The following is a 23,993-nucleotide window of genomic DNA, read 5'->3' on the forward strand; positions in this document are numbered from 1 at the left end:
TTCATCCTTTCTGATGTAGGGGTAGTATTTCATTGTATATATAAACAAATCTCTTTACCATTCATCTGTTGAAGGGCACCTTGGCGCTTTCCGCAGTTTGGTGACTGTGCCCATTGGTGTTAGGAGCACTGGGGTGCAGATGACCCTTCTGTTCACTTCGTCTGTGTCTTTGATCATTGATCTTGCTCTAATTTTGATGATCTCCCTTCTTGTGTGTGGGGTTGGTTTAATTTGCTTTTCATTTTCCAGTTCTTTAAGGTGGAAAGGGAGCTGTCGTAATCGGGATGTTTTCTTTTTTCTTTTCTTTTTTTTACTTTTTTTTTTCGAGTGAAGTTGGGATAGCTTAGTACCACCATTGCCATATCCCATAGGTTTTGGACCAGTGTATCTTTATTCTCATTGGCTCCATGAATTTTTTAAGTTCTACTTTGAATTCCTGGTTGATGATGATCTAAACATTCTTAAAAGCAGGGTGCTCTTTAGCTTCCAAGTGTGTGAATTCCTTCCAAACTGTTTCTTGTGGTTCCAGTTTCAAAGCACTGTGGTCTGAGAATATACAGGGAATGATGTCAGACTTTTGTTATCAGTTTACCCTTGTTTTGTGACCCAGTTTGTGGTCTGTTCTGGAGAAAGTTCTGTGAGCACCTGAGAAGAATGATTATTCTGTTGTTTTAGGGTAGAATGTTCTGTATATATCTATGAGATCCATCTGGTCCAATGTGTCATTCAAAGCTCTTGTTTATTGACTTTCTGCCTGGATGGTCTGTCTGTTACTGAGAGTGGCATGTTAAAAGCCCCTACAATTAATGGATTCATCTTAGTAAAACCCTTTATTTGATTAACAGTTGACTTATGTATTTGACCGCTCCCATATTGGGGGCATAAATTTTTACAATTGTTGGATCTTCTTGGTAGAACCAAGAAGCACAAGAACCATGCCAGCACAAGAACCATGTAGTGTCCTTCTGTATCTCTGACTACAGTCTTAGTTTAAGATCTAATTTAGCTGATATGAGAATCACTACCCCAGCTCTATTTTGAGGCCTGTTGTCATGAAAGATGCTTCTCCATCCCTTCATTTTCTGTCTGGATGTATCCCTAGTTTCCAAATGGGTCTCTTGTAGACAGCATGTGGGTGAGTCCTGTTGTTTTATCCAGTCTGCTTCCCTATGCCATTTTATGGGAGTATTCAGGGTGTTCACGTTGAGAATGATTATTGAAAGATACATTTTTATCGACATTGTATTACCTATGAAGTTCTTTTTTCTATAGATTGTCTCTCAATTTCTGTTCTGTGTCACTCTTCAGTTCTTTCTTATTTTATAGGAGATGACCCCCCCTTTATATTTCTTGTAGTGCTGTCTTGGTGGTCACATATTCTTTTAAACCTTGCCAGTCCTGGAAGCTATTCTATTATCTGTCCATCCATTTTGAATGTCAGTCTTGCTGTATAAGGTATTCTTGGCTGCATGTTCTTCTCATTTAGTGCCCTGAATATATCTTGCCAGCACATCCTGGCTTGTCAGGATTCTGTGGACAGAACAGGTCTGATATTATTCTGATGGACCTTCCTTCACCCTGCTAGCTGCCCTCGGAAGCTCTTATCTAAAGTTATGATGATCAGTTTCACAATTAAGTGCCTCAAGGTCTTTTGCATTTGTTGATCTTGGGGGGTCAGGACTCCATTTTTCTCACCTGGTCTTTTCTCCACAGAAGTACCTTACATAGTCCTGTCTGTGGTGGTGATATATAATTATAAATATAACAGTCTAGGGCTACAACTGTGACTTTACTTGCATATAGTTTATCAGTAATGTTTCTCTACTTCTTTCCTCCAGATGGAAAAACTTCAGGAAAATTTCAAAAATTTCTACTTAAGCAAACACAGTGGCAGGAAGCTTCAGTGGCAGTCAACTCTTGGACACTGTGTTCTTAAAGCTGAATTTAAAAAGGCAAGCAAATAATTTTGAATGATAGTATTTACTTTTACTTTTAAGTTATAAAAATTTTAACTTGATAAATAATTCTTTTAATATATACTTTTTTATTATTTAAAGTCACCAAAACACTTGATGGAGTATTTGAATTTTGAATATGTTGACCTATGAATCATTGTTATATAAATCAATTTTTTTTTATTTTCAGCATAACAGTATTCCTTGTTTTTGCACCACACCCAGTGCTCCATGCAATCCGTGCGCTCTCTAATACCCACCACCTGGTTCCCCCAACCTCCCACCCCCTACTGCTTCAAATCCCTCAGATTGTTTTTCAGAGTCCACAGACTCTTTATGGTTTACCACCCCTTCAATTTTCCCCAACTCCCTTCTCCTCTCTAACTCCCCATGTCCTCCATGTTATTTCTTATGCTCCACAAATCAGTGAAACCATATGATAATTAACTCTCTCTGCTTGACTGATTTCACTCAGCATAATCTCTTCCAGTCCTGTCCATATTGCTACAAAAGTTGGGTATTCATCCTTTCTGATGGAGGCATAAAACTCCATAGCGTATATGGACCACATCTTCCTTATGCATTCGTCTGTTGAAGGGCATCTTGGTTCTTTCCACAGTTTGGCGACCGTGGCCATTGCTGCTATAAACATTGGGGTACAGATGGTCCTTCTTTTCACTACATCTGTATATTTATCAATTTTTAAAACATTATGTGCAATTGTAAGTGCATATATGTGCATTTGTCTACATTTGGATCTCTGTGAGCCTTTGCTCTCTATGTCTCAAAATCACATCAATCATCATTAGAGCCCTCACCATTTATCACTCTGGCCTTAGAAGGCTGATAGAATTACTCACTGAGTGTAATCACCACAGTGTGAAATTGAGTCATGAAAAAGTTGCATGGAGTGTTTATTGAAAGTATCTCTCAAGATTAAAGGAAAAACAAAAAAAAAAAAAGAAGACCAGCACCAATGCTCCTTGTGTGCAGTAGAGTAATACATTATCACACCTGATGCAGTGACATAAATGAAGCGAAGAGATAAAATGTAGATTGAGCTCCCAGAGATCACTTCTTAATGCCTAGGATTAGGAAATTATTTTGTACAAAATAGGTAATGAATTGCTTGTGTGTCCAGTGAGATTCATTGTCTGAAATGATGGCAAAGGAGTTGACCTCTGTCTTCTTATCCAGTACCTTTAGCTCTAGTCCTGGATGGTAAGTTGAAAATTTGGCCCTCAAGATAATCAGTTTCCTCTTGTCTGGAACTATAATGTTTCTTTACATGAAAATCATCTTTGCAGATATTATGAGAGACCTTTAGATGAAGGAAGTCATCCTGGTGATCTGACTTGGTCTTAAATGCCATATGAACTTTTGTTATCAGAGAGGCTCAGGAAGCTTACATGCATAAGTCCCCTCGCCCCCAATACCTCCTTCATCCCCTTATCACCCACTGCCAAACACACACACACACACACACACACACACACACACACGGAGAACAGAGAGTGGATATGAAGATGGAACTGGAGGCTAGAAGTTAGTATAAACCCTCTGAAGACAGTACAACCCTGCCACACCTTGATTCTTGCCCAGTGATACTCATATGAATTTTTGACTTTCAGAACTCTGAGAGAATGTACATTTAGGTCACTTTAAGCCACTGTTTGTGGTAAGTTGTTACAGAAGTCATAAGAAGTCATGTATCTATCCACCATGGCACTTTTCTTATGGCACTTTTTGTTTTTTCATGGAAGTCATAGGCAATCCATAGATAAATATGTCCAACATGTTCCTCTCAGCCTTTAAAAAAGAGACCAAACCCATTCCTTAAGTGTATGAAATGAGTGGCTTAGTTATCAAAGTGTTAAGGGATGAGAAGACAGGCTTTGTTTTTAATTCTGCCTCTGCCAGTTTAGGGAAGGCCTGACAGGAGGATAATAATTCATATTTGACCCAAGCATGGGGGTGGAGGTGAAGTTTACATTCCAGGAGTGACGGCAGTCAGATCAGATTCTTAAATTTCTTAGGGTAATGTGAGATTCTTTTGATCTCTGAAGGTCAAGTTGGACCCAGATGATGTAAATGCTCAGGTTACATCTAAATATTTAATATTATTGAAGGATGGATAAACACAACTAATTTTTTCATGTATATGTAGGAATCTGTTATTATGCTTGGTGCTTACAAGAAGAAAACAGTTTATGCCTATGAGAACATGTCAGATAATACAGAGATATGATTAAAAATGACAAATTTAATCATGATCCTTTCACTTCAGAAGGCTCAAATGAATAGAGAACTTTGTATCCAGACATGTGTTTTCTGTGTTGATGCAAACATACAATACTTAGTTTTACTAATTTTTCCAATTTTACTAATTTTGGAGATTAATAATGTTCATGTCACACTTATTTTTATGCCCCTGTGGATTCATTATGACTGTACAAGATAATATAGGAGATAACATTTTTTTAAAATTTTTTATTTTTTATAAACACATATTTTTATCCCCAGGGGTACAGGTCTGTGAATCACCAGGTTTACACACTTCACAGCACTCACCAAAGCACATACCCTCCCCAATGTCCATAATCCCACCCCCTTCTCCCAAACCCCCTCCCCCCAGCAACCCTAGAGCATATCATGCTTAGCGAAATAAGTCAAGCAGGAGATATCATTTTTAATTACTCTCTCTTGTGATTCTTCTCAATATATTTTATGATTTTACTTATTTGAGAGAGAGCACAAGCAGGGAGAGCAGCAGAGGTAGAGGGAGAAGCACACACACCGTGCTGTGCAAAGAGCCTGATGTGGGAGTCGATCCAGGACTCTGGGATCATGGCTTGAGCCAAAGGCAGATCCTTATGTGACTGACCCACCCAGGTGTCCTCCTTTTTAATATACAAATTTCATCACATGGGGGAAAAAAACTAATGTTTGTAGTATGTTTAGAAAGGGAATCAAGAAAGATGTAATATTTTCTTGAGTATTTTATATGCTGATAATACCAGATTGAGTTGGACAGAATAGTCTTCTTGCTGCTGGGACTAAAATCTATTTTCAAAATAGGTTTTCCTTTCATAAGAACAATTCTGAATTAAAATGTACACATGGTTTTATCAGGTAGTGTAAAATTCATAGCAAAGCTGAAGAGAAATTATGGTCTCCCATGATATATAGCCCCCATCAAAATGGTACATTTATTACAGTTGGTAATACTCCATTGGCACATCATTATCTTCCAAAATCCATACATTAGTGCTCAAGGTTGTTGTGTTGCACTTTAAAGGTTTGGACAAGGCATTATGACATGTATTACACTTAAGTTTCCAGGCCATAAAAATCTCGTGTTCCACCTGAATTCCACATGTATATTTACTTCAAAATTTTGCAAATACATTATATTTTCAGAAAGTTACTTTTCTCCCAGTAAAAATGTATATACATATATTTCTTTATCTAGCAAATTACACATAATGTAGTGTTTACTAGGGAAATACCTTTCATCATTGTGGAACACTTTTTTTTTTTTTTCCCTTTCCCCCTTTTTTTTTTTTTTTAACTTTTTATTTTTTATAAACATATATTTTTATCCCCAGGGGTACAGGTCTGTGAATCACCAGGTTTACACACTTCACAGCACTCACCAAAGCACATACCCTCCCCAATGTCCATAATCCCACCCCCTTCTCCCAAAACCCCTCCCCCCAGCAACCCTCAGTTTGTTTTGTGAGATTAAGAGTCACTTATGGTTTGTCTCCCTCCCAATCCCATCTTGTTTCATTTATTCTTCTCCTACCCACTTTTGAATGATGTAAAAAAAAGTCAGCTATTAGTTACTTTGTATGTTCATGTAATCTTAGTCAAATTTGAGAGCTATGTTAGAGAGTAAACCTTTAATGTTCTTCTAAGTTAAACTGAAAAAAAAGAATATAAGTAATATACAATAAGATTCTAAAAGCAATATGGAGACTAGAAGTTCTACAGCCTATTTTTTATGCTTCTTGTAATATTATAAATAACATTCATTTCCTATAGAAATTTCCTAAGGATATTTTCATTATAGTTCATTAATGAATTGTTAGTTTTCAATGACTTTTTTTCTGGAACTTTTCTCATACTGCCTTTTTACAACATTTTGATCTGGTTTTATAAGAAGAAATCAAGTTATGCATATTAAAGAGCCTGATTTTCTTTTTAAATAGTATTAATAGATGTGAAGTTAGAAACTCTGACCAAGGGGAATTTGATAGGAGAAAACAAGAATAGAGAAAATGAAGTGTTTGGAATAAAGATTTATCAAAGAAATAGTTTGATAAAAATGTTCAGAATTGAATGTGAATTTTTTTTTGTTTGGAATTTTTTATTATAAAAACATAGCTAATAATACATTATTTTGAGAAAAATGTTAATATAAGCACTTTCAGAGTGAATTTTCTTCCATCAGTTGATGAGCCTTATTTTCCCATATGTCCAGTGAATTTATACCTTGCAAAAGACTTCCTGTGAGAATTTGATTGAAAAATATAAAATAGATCCCATCAAAGTTTATCATGATGGAATCTTAGATAAGGAAGAGAAGCAAAAAAAATTTGAAAGCCTTGAGATGATGAAAAACTAAAACTCATAGGTATGTGACAGGAAACAAGGGTCTTCTGCTGTCTCAGAGAAAATTATTTCCAGGTGCAATTTATGTGCTAACAAAATAATTATTCAGTATATACATGAAATTGTCACATAGGATGCACAAAAAATCATACAAATATAATTCGCATTTATTGTCTTTCTGGAAATGTGCTGCATCAAAATGAGCAAGTAAACCATAGGATCTCACAATAGGAATTGACATCAACTTGGGAAAGAGTTGAAGGGAATCCTTAGTGAGCAGATATTCAGAGTATGTTAGAAGAGTTGCCTTATAAAAGATGAAATAAATTAATTTACTATAGAGAAAATATAGATAATTTTCTACATGGTTAGACCTTTTTGAACAAATTTCACTCAGGTCAAAGAACAAGGCTTGAAACTTAAAAGATGCCAGATTACATAGTAGTTTATTAGTTCTATAGAGTCATGTTTCATGTTTCAAAAGGAGGAATTTAGCCTGAGAATACCATGATGTTCCAAAATTGTTAAGGTTTCTCATTCTTACTCTTCTCCCAAATACAATTGTCAAGGAAAAGTAATGTTCATTGGGAAGCAATTGTTTCTTTTCCTTTCTTGATGTAGGGTAAAGAATGTTGTATATATAAGTTCTCAGATTCATAGTTCCTGGGTTCCATATTCATGAACACACCCCAGTACTATTTTCAAAGTTTTATCCCAGAATGAGCATGGGTTGGGATAAAAGGAAACTAGTGCAGTTTTTGCTGGAATTAATAATTAATATATCATTCTCCCTAGAAACCTCTTATCTGCATTCAGGATATGAAAAATTATAGATATTAAAAAGTTATGACTGTATACTGATTTATTTGAAGACATTTAAAGGAAATAAAACCTTTTACTTCATTTTATTTTATTTTTTCAGTGTTCCAAGATTCATAGTTTATGCACCACACCCAGTGCTACATGCAGCATGTGCCCTCCTTAATACCCACCAGCAGTCTCACCTAAATTCCCACCTCCCTCTCCTCCCAAACCTTCAGTTTGTTTCTCAGAGTCCACAGTCTCTTGTGTTTCATTTCCCCTTCAGATTTCCCCCAATTCACTTATCCTTTCCTTCTGCTAATGTCCTCCATGTTATTCCTTATGCTCTACAAGAAAGTGAAACCATACAATAATTGACACTCTCCTTGACTTATCACTCAGCATAATCTCCTCCAGTCCTGTCTGTTTTGATGCAAAAGTTGGGTATTCATTCTTTAGTATTATATTGTATATATGGACCATATATTTTTCTTCTTTTTTTTTTTTTTGATAGTTTGGGGTATTTTCAAACACTTGTTTTGTTTTGGATCATTTCATCTTTATCCATTTGTCTGTTGAAGGGCGTCTTGTTTCTTTCCACAGTTTGGTGATTATGGCCATTGCTGCTATTGATGTTGAGGTACAGATGGCCCTTCTTTTCCCTGCATCTGTATCTTTGGGGTAAATACCCAGTAGTGCAATTGCAGGGTCATAGGGCAGCTCTATTTTTAATTTCCTAAGGAATCTCCACACTTTTTTGCAAAGTGGCTGCACCAACTTGCATTCCCACCAATAGTGTAAGAGGATTCTCCTTTCTCCATATCCTCTCCAACACTTGTTGATTCCTGTCTTGTTAATTTTGGCCATTGTAACTGGCATAAGGTATTGCATTGTGGTTTTGACTTGAATCTCCGTGATGGCTAATGATGATGAACTTTTTTCCATGTAGTCTGTTAGCCATTTATATGTCTTCTTTGAAAAAGTGTCTGTTCATGTCTTGCCTTTTTTTTTTTTTTTTTTTGAGAGGATTATCTGTTTTTTGAGTGTTGAGTTTGAGGAGTTCTATATGGATTTTGGGTATCTGTAGTGTTATTTGTGAATATCTTCTCCCATTCTGTGGGTTGCCTCTTTGTTTTGTTGACTGTTTCTTTGGTGTGAAGAAACTTTTGATCTTGATGAAGTCCAGAAAGTTCATTTACACATTTGTTTCCTTTGCTTTTGGAGACACACCTTGAAAGAAGTTTCTGTGGCTGATGTCAGAGGTTAATGTTCTCCTCTGGAATTTTAATAGATTCCTCTTGTTGAAGTCTTTTGTCCCTTTCAAGTTTATCTTTCTGTATGGTGAAAGGGAATTTTATTTTTCTACACAAAGCTGCACAATTTTTCCTGCACCATTTATTGAAGAGACTCTCTTTTTTCCACTGGGTATTTTGTCCTTTGTCAAAGATTGGTTGACCATAGAGTTGAGGGTCCATAGCTGGGCACTCTACTCTGTTCCACTGGTCTGTGTGTCTGTTTTTGTGCCAGTACCATGCTGTGTGATCACAGCCGTGTAGTAAAGCTTGAAATCAGGCAACATAGTGTCCCAATTTTGTTTTTTTCTTTTTCAACATTTCCTTAGCTATTTGGGGTCTTTTCTGGTTCCATACAATTTTAGGGTTTTTTGTCCTAGCACTTTGAAAAATCCGGTGGAATTTTTATGGGGATGGCATTGAAAGTATAGATTGCTCTGGGTGGTTTAGACATTTTATCAAGGGAATAACACCTTTCTTGAAAGCATGATGATGCATATGTACATGGAGAAAGACAAAAACACAGTTTTTCAGTAACAGATTTAATCAAAAGTTAGCTATGACTACAAATTATAAAGTCAGAATCAGTTGTAATATTGATAACACAATTACAGTATCTTATTTTTCAGTGAAAACATAGTTTATTTCTCATTTTCTGTACATACTTACTTAGCTTATTACTTTGTATTTATAATTTCATTATTTTCATAGTTAGTGGTGTACAAGTTGTGGAAGATTTAGATTCCACAAAAGCTGGATCCATTCCTGTCAATGGACCAAATCTAAACTCCGCAGGAAAATATTAGAAGATAGGGGATACCATAAGATACCTAGGAATAAACCTAACCAAAGAGACACAGAATCTATACTCAGAAAACTATAAAGTACTCATGAAAGAAATTGAGGAAGACACAAAGAAATGGAAAAATGTTCCATGCTCCTGGATTGGAAGAATAAATATTGTGAAAATGTCTATGCTACCTAAAGCAATCTACACATTTAATGCAATTCCTATCAAAGTACCATCCATCTTTTTCAAAGAAATGGGACAAATAATGCTAAAATTTATATGGAACCAGAAAAGACCTCGAATAGCCAAAGGGATATTGAAAAAGAAAGCCAACGTTGGTGGCATCACAATTCCGGACTTCAAGCTCTATTACAAAGCTGTCATCATCAAGACAGCATGGTACTGGCACAAAAACAGACACATAGATCAATGGAACAGAATAGAGAGCCCAGAAATAGACCCTCAAATCTATGGTCAACTCATCTTCGACAAAGCAGGAAAGAATGTCCAATGGAAAAAAGACAGCCTCTTCAATAAATGGTGCTGGGAAAATTGGACAGCCACATGTAGAAAAATGAAATTGGACCATTTCCTTACACCACACACAAAAATAGACTCAAAATGGATGAAGGACCTCAATGTGCGAAAGGAATCCATCAAAATCCTTGAGGAGAACACGGGCAGCAACCTCTTCGACCTCTGCCGCAGCAACATCTTCCTAGGAACAACGCAAAAGGCAAGGGAAGCAAGGGAAAAAATGAACTATTGGGATTTCATCAAGATCAAAAGCTTTTGCACAGCAAAGGAAACAGTTAACAAAATCAAAAGACAACTGACAGAATGGGAGAAGATATTTGCAAACGACATATCAGATAAAGGACTAGTGTCCAGAATCTATAAAGAACTTAGCAAACTCAACACCCAAAGAACAAATAATCCAATCAAGAAATGGGCAGAGGACATGAACAGACATTTCTGCAAAGAAGACATCCAGATGGCCAACAGACACATGAAAAAGTGCTCCATATCACTCGGCATCAGGGAAATACAAATCAAAACCACAATGAGATATCACCTCACACCAGTCAGAATGGCTAAAATCAACAAGTCAGGAAATGACAGATGCTGGCGAGGATGTGGAGAAAGGGGAACCCTCCTACACTGTTGGTGGGAATGCAAGCTGGTGCAGCCACTCTGGAAAACAGCATGGAGGTTCCTCAGAATGTTGAAAATAGAACTGCCCTATGACCCAGCAATTGCACTATTGGGTATTTACCCTAAAGATACAAATGTAGTGATCCAAAGGGGCACATGCACCCGAATGTTTATAGCAGCAATGTCCACAATAGCCAAACTATGGAAAGAACCTAGATGTCCATCCACAGATGAATGGATCAAGAAGATGTGGTATATATACACAATGGAATACTATGCAGCCATCAAAAGAAATGAAATCTTGCCATTTGGGACAACATGGATGGAACTAGAGCGTATCATGCTTAGCGAAATAAGTCAAGCAGAGAAAGACAACTATCATATGATCTCCCTGATATGAGGAAGTGGTGATGCAACATGGAGGCTTAAGTGGGTAGGAGAAGAATAAATGAAACAAGATGGGATTGGGAGGGAGACAAACCATAAGTGACTCTTAATCTCACAAAACAAACTGAGGGTTGCTGGGGGGAGGGGGTTTGGGAGAAGGGGGTGGGATTATGGACATTGGGGAGGGTATGTGCTTTGGTGAGTGCTGTGAAGTGTGTAAACCTGGTGATTCACAGACCTGTACCCCTGGGGATAAAAATATATGTTTATAAAAAATAAAAAGTTAAAAAAAAAAAAAAGAAGATAGGGAATAATTGGAAAGCAGGGAATTCAGGGTAATGGAGAACACTGAAGACACTGATAACAAGTAGAGGGCTTAATGTTGGAGGAATGGAGATATCTATGTTTGAAGCCAAAAGAAAAGAAAATTGGTGGGAATTAAGTGGAGAAAATAAAAATATGATAAGCCTGCTATTGAAACCATTGAGTTAAGACTATGTTCTAACATATGCTTTTTTTTTTTTTAATTTTTTATTTTTTATAAACATATATTTTTATCCCCAGGGGTACAGGTCTGTGAATCACCAGGTTTACACACTTCACAGCACTCACCCAAGCACATACCCTCCCCAATGTCCATAATCCCACCCCCTTCTCCCAAACCCCCTCCCCCCGGCAACCCTCAGTTTGTTTTGTGAGATTAAGAGTCACTTATGGTTTGTCTCCCTCCCAATCCCATCTTGTTTCATTTATTCTTCTCCTACCCACTTAAGCCTCCATGTTGCATCACCACTTCCTCATATCAGGGAGATCATATGATAGTTGTCTTTCTCTGCTTGACTTATTTCGCTAAGCATGATACGCTCTAGTTCCATCCATGTTGTTGCATATGCTTTTGAATTGAATGTTGGCTGTCGGCTTGTCATTTGTGGCCTTCATTATTTTGAGGCCTCCATTGTCTCACTTTGTTGAGAGTTTTTGTCATGAATTCACATTAACTATTTCCAAGTGTTTTCCCTGCAACTGCTGAGATCATTTGAGATGATTTGCATCTTTCCTTCTGTTAATGTGATATCTCACATTGATTGATTTGCATTTCTTGACTCATCTTTGTATTGCAGGTATGCATCCCATTTCAGCATGGTAGGTAATCTTTTGAAGGTTCTGTTAAATTCAGTTACTTAGTATTTAGCTGAGAATTTATATACATACATTCAAGGGCTATTGGTGTTTTCATGTGATGTCCTTATCTGAATTGGTATTATAAGTTTAATAATGCTAGCTTACTAAAGTGAGGTGTGTGGTGTTTCCTCATCTTCAGTTCTTTCAAAGGGTTTGAGAAGAGTTGGTATCCTTCTATAAATGTTTTTCCCCAGTTGAAGTTACTATATTCTGGGCTTTTCTTTGTGGAAAGATTTTTGATTACCTGTTCAGTCTCCTTGCTCCTGATTGCTGTGCTCAAGTTCGTTTGTTTGTTTTTAATTTCTTTATGTTTTTAGGATGGTAAGTTGTATATTTTTAGAAATTCAGTTATTTCTTCAAGGTCATCTAACGTTTGGTGTAGAATTGTTTATAGTAGTCTCTTCTGATTTTTTGAATTTCTGTAGTTTCTACTGCAGTCTTGTCTTACATTTTAATTTTATTTGTGTCCTTTTTCTTGATTAGTCTGTGTAAAGGTCTGTCAAACGTATTTTTCAACGGGCTAACTTTTAGTTTTCTTACTGTAATTTTTTTTCTATTATTTTTCATGTATTTCTGCTCTGTTGTAAGTTACTCCCTCCTGCTAACTTGGGCTTAGTTTGTTTTTGTTTTTCTAGTTCCTTCTAGTGTAAAATTAGGTTAACTTGAGATAATATTTCTTTCTTTCTTTTTTTTTTTCAAAGAAATTAACCTTTATTTGAAAGGAGACTACTTTTCCTCACACGTATCCTCTAAAGAACTCTGTACTATACAATAATAGCCTGCTTAACCATTGTCCCCATACAAAAATTTCTAACAGCAAAGTATACAATTGCTCTAAGTAATAAATAATAGTTGTCCTTCACTGATTAAGGGAATACTTAAATTTCAATAAATTCAACACAATAAATGTTTACATTAAGAAAGAAATATTATTTTTGAACCCTAAAGATAATATTTCTTTCTTAATGTAAACATTTATTGCCATTAAAATGTTCCCTCCACATAATCTGAAGGTCCTCAGTCTCATAAAATGTTCCCTCCAACTGCTGCTTTTGCTATGCCCCATCAGTTTTGTTATGTTTATTTCCACTATCATTTGTTTCAAGTAATTAAAAATATTTAAAAAATCTTGTTTGATTCATTAGTTATTCAGGTTTGTGTCATGTAATTTCCATGTGAATTTCCCTTCTGTTCCTGATTTCTAATTTCATACAATTGTGTTCAGAAAAGAGACTTGATATAATTTGTCATACTATATTTTAAATTATTTATATGGCATATGTGATCTGTCCTACAAAAGGATTTTTGTGTGCTTCAGTCTATAGTATTTTTCAGATATATTCCCCAACTGATTAATATATGGATAAACAGTCTTTTTTTGAGAATGGTGCATGAAAATCCTTAACTATTATCTTGTCACTGCTTAATTTTCTCTTTTTAGTTGTTAGTATATTTGTTTTACATTTTTAGGTGCTTCTAACTAAATGTTGGATACATCTCTACTTAAAATTGCCTAACTGAGCCACCCCAGCAACCCCTTAAATTAGAACTTTAAATTATGTACCATCATTAAAATACTAGATTTTCTATTACAGGTACATTTCATAAATTTGTATCTTTTTATGACATTAATTAGCATGGTTTTATTTCAGATTCAACATTCCCCTGTAGCATTTCATGTAAGTCAGTTCTAGTGGTGATGAACTCCATCTGCTTTTGTTTAGGAAGATCTATGCCATCTTTATTTATAAGGAATAATCTTCCTAGAAGTAGCATTCTTGGTTGACAGTTTATTTCCTTGTTATTATCATTTGGCAGGTAGGCAAGTTCACTTGAATCCTTGATTCCTTGAGTTGTTATCTACACATTTGAATAGGAAGTTCCTTCTTATCGACTTTATAGGTTGGTTTTGTCAGAAAAAGACCCCTCCCAGGCAGCTCAGCTAAGGCAAATGAACAGGTCATCTGTTGGCACTTTTGGGGCAGTGGGGCTTCGCATTGAGATGTTAGTTGGGCACTGACCATGCTCTGAGAGATTGATGGGAATGTATATTGGTATAACACTGGAAAACATGAGATCATACAGTACTTGATTTTATGTTACTTTTTTCACTTAACCCTCATGCTTTCCAGGTCCTCCATCATCATCATCAGAGATGTAGGATTTTCTTCCCTTTTTTTGGTAATCAGTATTCCATTGCATCTATATCTGTGTAATATATGCAAACACTGTATTTATATTTATATATATCTATCTTATTTGTATATCAATTTAATCTGTCAAATTTTCTTTATCCATTATTCTCTTCATAGACATGGTTTGTTTCTGTCTCATGGCTGCTGTAAGTAGTGCTGCAAAGAACATGGAAGGGGGGTGCACATATTTCTTTGACACAATGATTTACTTTCTTTCAAATAGAAACCCAGAACTGGAACTGCTGTATTATATGATAGTTCTGTCTTTAATTTTATGAGAAATTTCCATTTTGGTTTTGTTTTCAGCTTCCCTAATGACTAATGATGTTGAACACCTTTTCATGTTGTTTTCGGCCATTTCTATGTCTTCTTTGGAAAAACAAATGATTACTGAGGTCCTTTTTTCTGTATTTTTAAGATTTTATTTATTTATTTGAGAGAGAACAAGCAAAGGAGAGTGACAGACAGAGCGGGAGAAGCAGGGAACCTGATGCAAGGCTGGATCCCAGGACCCTGGCATTATGACCTGAGCTGAAGGCAGATACTTGATTGACTTGATTGACCCAGGCTTCCCCTTTACCTGTTTTTAACTAGCTTTTATTTTGGATTTTTGTTTGTTTGGTTTTTTCCTGTTGAGTATGTGTACTCAGAAATCGGGTGTTATCTCTTATCAGATAGGTGGTTTGCAAAAAATTTACTTCCATGCTGTTGGATGCATTTCATTTTGTTGAAATGAACTATGAATAAATTTCTTGTATTTTCTTTCCTGTGTAAAAACCTTCTATAATGTAGTCCCATTTGCTTATTTATTTTTTAGTATCATAGCCAAAAAGTTGTTGTCAGGACCAGTGTCAAGGGTTTTTTCCCTTATGTTTAAAGCTTCAAGTCTTATGTTTGAGTATGTAATTGATTTCAATTTAATGTTTTGAATGGTCTAAAGTAGGAGTACAATTTTGTAATCTTCATAATTACTATCAGGGCATTGTAACTGAAAGACAAAATTGGGAAATTAATTAGCCATAGTTATGTTACTGTGAATACCTGTTGATGAATAGATGATTAGACAAATATTTTTCTGTTTTTTTTGATATCCAATGTGTTGTGACTCTTAAGGTGGAAAGTGTGTTTTATTTGTGGATGTAGTGAATTCTGTTATTTTCTAGTAATATTCACCTACTTTTAGCTCTATTTTGATTTCCATAGAACTTATCTTTCAAATTATATTACTGTTTTAAATATGGCAAATAGAGTATTTTATGTAGCTAAAATCCTGAGTCATTAATACAGTGCTTTTTTTTCTATAAGTTAATATAATATTGCTTCTAACAGGGCAAAAAAGAACTTCAGGTGACCCTTTTCCAAGCATTGGTGCTATTGATGTTTAATGAAGGAGATCAGTTCAGCTTAGAAGAAATTAAGGTGGCTACTGGACTAGGTAAGTATTGGTTGTAATTGTTTAAATCTGTGATTTTAAAAAGTTCTAAACATATTTTTTCTCCTTCAGATGATAGAGAACTAAGAAGAACTCTACAGTCATTAGCTTGTGGCAGAGCTAGAGTTCTCATCAAAAATCCTAAAGGCAAAGATGTGGAAGATGGTGACAAATTTTTTTGTAATGAGGATTTCAAACACAAACTCTTCAAGATAAAAATCAATCAAATCCAGATGAAAGAAACGGTATTTTTTCCCTCTTTATCTTAAGGTTTCTATTTAATTTTGTCACTATAAGTCTTTTTACTTTTGGATCAGCAATAATTGGAACTGCATTTTTTTTATTTGCCTTACATATCTTTATTTTTTATTTATTTATTTTTTTATAAACATATATTTTTATCCCCAGGGGTACAGGTCTGTATTTTTTTACTGTGGTAAAAAACACATCAAGTTTGGCATCATGACGATTTTGAAGTTGTTAGTTAGGGAGAGTTAAGTATATCTACACTGTGGTGCAGTGGTTGTCCAGAACTTTTTCATTTTAAAAAACAAACAAACAAAAAAATTGTCTTCCACAATATGCCTCTATTCTTCTTACCCCCAGACCTGGTAAACAACAGTTTTACCTTTTTTTATTTTCTATGAATATGACTAATTTTTGGTAGCTTTTATAAGTAGAACCTATACAGTATTTTTTCTTTTAGTGACTGGCCTAATTTGCTTAGCATAATGTCCTAACATTTCATACGTGGGATACAATGTAACAGGATTCCTTTCCATTACAGCAAATAAATGTAATGACCATGTCACATTTGTTTATCCTTTCATCCATATATGGTCATTTGGCTATGAAAACTGATGCTCTAAATATTCAAGGTGTACAAGGGTGTTCAAGTATCTCTTTGAGACTCTTCAATTCTTTGGACATATGCTGAGGTGTGCTAGATCATACAGAATTTTTATTTTATTTTGAGGTACCACTATGCTATTTTCCATAGGAGTTGCACCGTTTTATAGAGCACCATCATTGCAAAAGTGTTCTGGTTTTATTTTTATTTTATTTTATATTTTAAGTGTTCCAGGATTCATTGTTTATGCACCACACCCAATGCTTCATGCAAAGCGTGCCTCCTTAGTACCTGGCACTGGCTTGCCTAAACCCCCAACTCCCTCCTTTCCAAAAACCTTATTTTGTTTCTCAGAGTCCACAGTCTTTCATGGTTCATCTTCCCCTCAAATTTTCCCCATTTTAGTTCTCATTTCTTTCTCCTAGTGTCCTCCATGTTAAGTAAGTATGCTCCATGAGTAAGTGAGACCATATGATTAAATCTCTCTCCTTGACTTACTTCATTCATAATCATCTCCTCTAATCCCGTCCATGTGGATACCAAAGTTGGGTATTCATCCTTTCTGATGCAGGCATAATATTCCATTGTATATCTTCTTTATCTTTTCATCCTTTGAGGGGCACCTTGGCTCTTTTCACAGTTTGATAACTGCTATGAACATTGGTGTACATATGGCCCTTCTTTTCACTACAACTGTATCTTTGGGTGATACAGGTGATAAGGTAACTCTATTTTTTTTTAAAGGAACCTCACCACTGTTCTCCAAAATGGCTGCACCAACTTACATTCCCACCAACAGTGTAAGAGTATTCTCCTTTCTCCAGATCCTGTCTTTTCTCTTTCTTGTCTTTTTAAAAAATTAATTAATTTAATTTTTTAATTGTTCCAGAATTCATTGTTTATGCACCACATCCAGTACTCCATGCAATACGTGCCCTCCATAATACCCACTACCAGGATAAAGTATTCTTTGCTGCATGTTCTTTTCACTTAGTGCCCTGAATACATCTTGCCAGCCCTTTCTGTCTTGCCAGATTTCTGCGGACAGATCTGATGTTATTCTGATGGGCCTTCATCTGTACATAGGGAACTCTTCCCCCAGCTGCTTTCAAGAGCTCCTATCTAAAATTATGATTCATCAGTTTCACAATTTGGTGTCTTGAGGTCTTTCTAGAGTCTATTATCTTGGGGGCAGACCTTTCTGCCTCTAGGAACGGATGCTGGTTCCATTCCCCAGACTGGGAAGATTTTCATGGAGAATTTGTTCAACTATATCCCCTAGTCTTCTTTCTTTCTCTTTCCCCTCAGGGATTCCAGTAATTTTGACATTGGAATGTTTCATGCATCATTTATTTCCCTAATTCTGTGTTCGTGGCTTCTAAGCTGTTTGCTCCAGGTCTCCTCTAATTCACTAATTTTATCTTCTGCCTCAGTTACCCTAACTTTTAGAGAATTTAGATTAGATTGGAACTCATTGATAGCATTTTTAACTTCTTCCCAGGTGGCTTTCACTTCTGCCCTAATTGATTCCATGTTGTCATTAATGTTTTCTCCAACCTAGCCATTGCCTGGGTAATTGTTAGCCTGAATTACCTTTCCAACATACTGTTATGTCCATATCCAGTAGCTAATGGAGAGGGCACAGTCTCTGAGTTTTCCCTCTGTTGGGCATTCCTCCTCCTAGTCATTTTGGTGAGAGGTGGCTGAGGGGATGTGTAACTGAATGTATCAACTGTGATCCAGGCAAGGTGCACCATTGAGCCCATCTGAGCAATTGGGAGTCCCCATCAAAAAGAAAGAAAAAATAAAAAGAGAGAAATAGGAAGAAAAGAAATAAAAGAGAAGCCCATCTAGAATGGGCCCTAGAGGTAATATTTATAAGGAATACAAACAAAAACGGACAAACAAAAAGACCGACAAAAGTAAATGAGAAGAAAAAGATAACCCAGTCAAAATGAATCGCAAGTGTAAGATTTATACCAGAACAAAAACAAATACAGAAAAACACTGACAGAAGAAAAGGATTGGATAGTGGTGATAAATCCTCAGTGTTATTTTGATTCTTTCTGGGTGTTTTGATTCTTCCTGGGTGTATCTTGATATCTTTGTTAAAGGACTCAACTTTCCCAAGATAAAGGGGGATTAAAACTGGTGTATATATAGTAGTAGTATTGATTGGGGAAAGAGGATTACCTTGAAGCTTATCTCTATATGAGTATTAAAAAAATAGAAAAGCAAAAAAAAACCACACAGGTTATATATATGGGAAAAGTTCAAGTTAAAAGGCTGTTATGGAATTTGTCGTATTGAACCTCTCATTGTGATGGTATTTGGTTAAAAAAACTTAAAAAAATTAAAAAGAACAACTAATTTTTAAAAATTAAAAACCAGCGATAGGACGCTGATATTTTCATGACTGCCTGGGCTGGGAGAGTGCAGACTCTTGGCTGGGTCCCAGAGACCACCAGCTAGCACCCACATGGACCTTTCTCAGGGGAGCATGGGGAGCACAGATGAGGCCCTGGTCCCACAGAGCTCATGCAGATTGCAAAAGGCTGTGGTTCTAGAGAATCCAGATTCTCTCATGCATGCCAGCAGCTAGGGCCCAAGGCCTGGAGGCTTCACCTCACTCTCTCTGGCATGGGTGGTCACTGGCAGTGGCTGTCCTGTGTCCATGGGCTTAAGCCTGTGCCTGTGACCACCCAACAAGCCTGTGCCCATGACCACCTGATTCAACCAGTTGCCCCTTAAGACCTTTTGCTACTTTTAGACAGACTACAGGTTAATGCTGGTCCCCAACCACAGAGCACTTTCGAATTAGGGTATTACTTTCCAATGGTTACATCTGGTGGTTCCCTCCCCATTCTTTTTATCAGTCTGATCATTCAAACTCCACTGCTTTACCTCAGCACTGGGGTCTTTTGCCCTCATAAAGATCCAGAAGTATATAATCCTACATCTCAGGGTGGTTTCATGTGTGTTCAGAGTGTTCTTGTAGGTAATCAGCTCATTTTAGGGGACCAGTTGAAACACTGTCTCCTACTTCTCTGCCATCGTAGCCCCAATTCCTTTCATTCTTTGGACTATCTAGTTACCTGAAGCTTTTTAAAATTAATTTTTGAAATTTTAGTTCTAGTTAACATATAGCAGAATAATAGTTTCAAGTGTCCAATATATTAATTCAATATTAATTTCCATGCAATATTGATTTCCATACATTGCTCATCCCAGCAAGTGTGCTCTTAAATGCCATCACCTAGTTTATCCATCCCTGCAAACCTCCCTCTAGTAAACGTTTATTCTTTATAGAGTCTATACCTTCATTTATTTCACTCTTTTTTTTCCTTTTGTTTTTTTGTTTTGTGTCTTACATTCCACAAATGAGTGAAATCTAATATTTGTCGAGTTCCATAAAAGTTGCAAATGGCAAGATTTTCTTTTCTTTCTTCTTTCTTTTTTTTGGGGGGGTGGCTAAATAATGTGTATGTGTTTGTGATATCTTCTCTATCCATTCATATCCATGGACACTTGGGTAGCTTTGGTTACTGCACGTAATGTTTAGGCATAGGGATGCATGTATCCCTTTGAATTGTTGTTTTTATATTTTGAGGTAAATACTAAATACTGGATTGCAGGGTATTTCATCTGTTAACTTTTTAAGGGGTCTGTATACTGTTTGAGGAGTCTCCGTACTGTTTTCCATATTGGTTACACCAGTTTACATTCCCATTAGCAGTGTAAGAGTGTGTTCTTTTCTCCACATCTTTGCAACACCTGTTGTTTCTTGTGCTGTTCATTTTAGCCATTCTGACAGGTGCGAGGTGATACTTCATTATAGTTTCAATAATGCATTTCCCTGATGATGAGTAATGTTGAACATGTTTTCATATGTCTGTTGGCCAACTCTATGTCTTCTTCAGTAATGTCTGTTTGTGTCTTCTGCTCATTTAATGGCTGATTTTTTGTTTTCCAGGTGTTGAGTTGTATCATTCTTTATATATTGTGAATACCAACCTTGATCAGATATGTCATTTACAAATAGGTTGTCATTCCCTAACCAATAGGTGTCTTTTGGTTTTATTGATTGTTTCCTTGACTGTGCAGAAGGCTTTAAAAGACGCTTTTGATAAGTTCAGTAGTTTATTTTTTGCTTTTCTTTCATTTAATCAGGAGAGGTATCTGGAAGCCCTGTGATCTCTTATAGGATATTTATGGTTTCAGATTTCACATTTAGGTTTTTAATTTAATTTAAATTTAATTTAGAATTTAATTTAATTTAAAAATTTAAAAATTTTTGCATGTGTATTGTTTTTATGAACAATGCATTGTTTTTATGAACAATGATTTAGTTTGATTCTTCTGCATATAGCTGGCCAGTTTCCCCAACATATTAATTGATGAGACATTTTTCCATTGCACAGTCTTGCTTCCTTTGTTGAAGAGTAATTGACCATTGTTCATTGTGATTAATTGACCCCGGTTGTGGATTTATTTCTGAGCCCTCTGTTCTTTTTCACTGATTCATGTGTCTGTTTGTTATTTTTTTATTTTTTTTAATTTTTTTCAGTGTTCCAAAATTCATTGTTTATGCACCACACCCAGTGTTCCATGCAGTACATGCCCTCCTTAATACCCACCACCAGGCTGACCTCTCATACCCTCCCTGCCAAAACCCTCAGTTTGTTTCTCAGAGTCCATAGTCTTTTATTGTTTATCTCTCCTCCAATTTCCCCATGTTATTCCTTATGCTCCACAAATCAGCGAAACCATAGGATAATTGACTCTCTCTGCTTGACTTATTTCACTCAGCATACTCTCTTCCAGTCCCATCCATGTTGATACAAAAGTTGGGTATTCATCCTTTCTGATGGAGGCATAACACTGCATTGTATATATGGACCACATCTTCCTTATCCATTAGTCCATTGAAGGGCATCTTGATTCTTTCCACAGTTTGGCATCTGTGGCCATTGCTATTATGAACATTGGGGTACAGATGGACCTTCTTTTCACTACATCTGTATCTTTGGGATAAATACCCAGTAGTGCAATTGCAGTGTCATACGGAAGCTGTATTTTTAGTTAGTTAAGGAATCTCCACACCGTTTTCCAAAGTGGCTGCACAACTTGCATTCCCACTAACAATATAAGAGGGTTCCCCTTTACCCACATCCTCTCCAGCACATGTTGTTTATGGTCCTGTTAATTTGGGGTAATCTAACTAGTGTAAGGTGGTATATCAATGTGGATATGATTTGAATCTCCCTGATGGCTAGTGATGATGAACATTTTTTCATGTGTCTGATAGCCATTTGTATGTCTTTTTTGGAGAAGTGTCTGTCCATGTCTGCTGCCCACTTTTGACTTGATTAACTGTTTTGTGTGTGTTGAGTTTGAGGAGTTCTTTATAGATTTTGAATATCAGCCCTTTGTGTATACTGTCATTTGCGAATATCTTCTCCCATTCTGTGGGTTGCCTCTTTGTTTTGTTGACTGTTTCCTTTGGTGTGCAGAAACTTTTGATCTTGAGGAAGTCCCCAAAGTTCATTTTTGCTTTTGTTTCCTTTGCCTTTGGAGACACACCTTGAAAGAAGTTGCTGTAGCCGGTGTCAAAGAGGTAACTGCGAATGTTCTCCTCTAGCTTTCTGATGGATTCCTGCCTCATGTGAGGTCTTTTTTTCCATTTTGAGTTTATCTTTGTGTATGGTATAAAAGAATGATTGGGTTTCATTCTTCTACACATAGCTGTCCAATTTTCCTAGCAACATTTATTGAAGAGACTCTTTTTCCACTGGATATTTTTTCTAGCTTTGTCAAAGATTAGTTGACCATAAAGTTGAGGGTCCATATCTGGGCACTCTACTCTGTTCCACTGGTCTATGTGTCTGTTTTTATGCCAGTACCATGATGTCTGTGTGATCACAGCTTTGTAGTAAAGCTTGAAATCAGGCAACATGATGCCTCCAGTTTTGTTTATCCTTTTCAACATTTATTTAGCAATTCATTGTCTCTTCTGATTACATACAAGTTTCAGGCTTGTTTGCTCCAGCTCTTTGAAAAATGTGATTGGAATTTTGATTGGAATGGCATTGAAAGTATAGATTGCTCTAGGAAGTATAGATATTTTAGCAGTGTTTCTTCTTCCAATCCATGAGTATGGAATGGTCTTCCATCTTTTTGTGTCTTCTTCACTTTCTTTCATGAGTGTTCTGTAGTTCCTCGAGTATAGATCCTTTACCTTAGGCTTATTCCCAGGTATTTTATGGTTCTGGGTGTTATAGTAAATGGAATCAATTCTCTAATTTCCCTTTCTGTATTTTCATTATTAGTGTATAAGAAAGCAATGGTTTTCTGTACATTGATTTTGTATCCTGCCACATTACTAAATTACTGTATGAGTTCTAGTAGTTTGGGGTGGAGTCTTTGGGTTTTCTATATAAAGTATCATGTCATCTGCGAAGAGAGAGAGTTTGACTTCTTCATTGCCAATGTGAATACCTTTTTTTTCTCTTTGTTGTCTGATTGCTGTTGCTCGAACTTCTAATACTATCTTGAGCATGACAGGTGATAGTGGGCATCCTTGTCGTGTTCCTGATCTCAACAGGAAGGCTGTCAGCTTTTCCACATTGAGAATGATATTTGCTGCCAGTTTCTCATAGATAAATTTATGAAATTGAAGAATGTTCCCTCTATCCTTGTAGTTTAAATCGTTTTAATCAGTAATGGATGTCGTATCTTGTGAAATGCTTTTTCTGGATCAATTGAGAGGACCATGTGGTTATTCTCTCTTCTTATTGATTTGTTTTATCACATTGATTGATTTGTGAATTTTTTTTTTAGCTTTATAATTTTTTATTTTTTTATAAACCACACTTGCAACCCAGGGATAAATCCCACCTGGTCATGGTAAATAATCTTTTTAATGTACTGTTGAGTCCTGTTTTCTAGGATCTTGTTGAGAATCTTAGCATGCATATTCATCAGGGTATTGGTCTGAAATTCTCTTTTTTGGTGTCGTCTTTGCCTGGTTTGGGGATCAGGGTAATGCTGGCTTCATAAAAAGTGTTTGGAAGTTTTCCTCCTTCTTCAATTTTTTTAAACATCTTAAAGATGTTTAAAAATGGATATTATTTCTTCTAGGAAGGTTTGGTAGAATTCCCCAGGGAATCTCTCAGGTCATGGGCTCTGGTTTTTTGGGAGGCTTTTAATCACTGCTTCAATCTCATTACTCGATATTGGTCTACTCAGGTTGTCAATTTCTTTCTGATTCAGTTTTGGATGTTTTCCAGGAAAGCATCCATTTCATCTAGGTTGCTTAACTTATTGGTATATAACTG

The 23,993-nt window shown here is 36.2% G+C and overlaps 1 protein-coding gene across 3 annotated transcripts in view; it reads left to right on the top strand.

Annotated features, from left to right (window-relative positions):
- The window catches only part of LOC309856865 (cullin-4B-like), a 124,328-nt gene that overhangs the window by 74,729 nt on the left and 25,606 nt on the right, over positions 1-23,993 (top strand). For all 3 annotated transcript variants that reach the window (XM_082718630.1, XM_082718632.1, XM_082718631.1), the window contains 3 exons: positions 1,839-1,952; positions 15,704-15,809; positions 15,879-16,051. In XM_082718630.1, coding sequence (XP_082574756.1) covers positions 1,839-1,952; positions 15,704-15,809; positions 15,879-16,051 — 393 coding nt within the window. The remainder of the gene's footprint in view (positions 1-1,838; positions 1,953-15,703; positions 15,810-15,878; positions 16,052-23,993) is intronic.

The sequence above is a fragment of the Mustela nivalis genome (genome assembly GCF_964662115.1).
Source record: "Mustela nivalis genome assembly, chromosome: Y".
NCBI lineage: Eukaryota > Metazoa > Chordata > Mammalia > Carnivora > Mustelidae > Mustela > Mustela nivalis.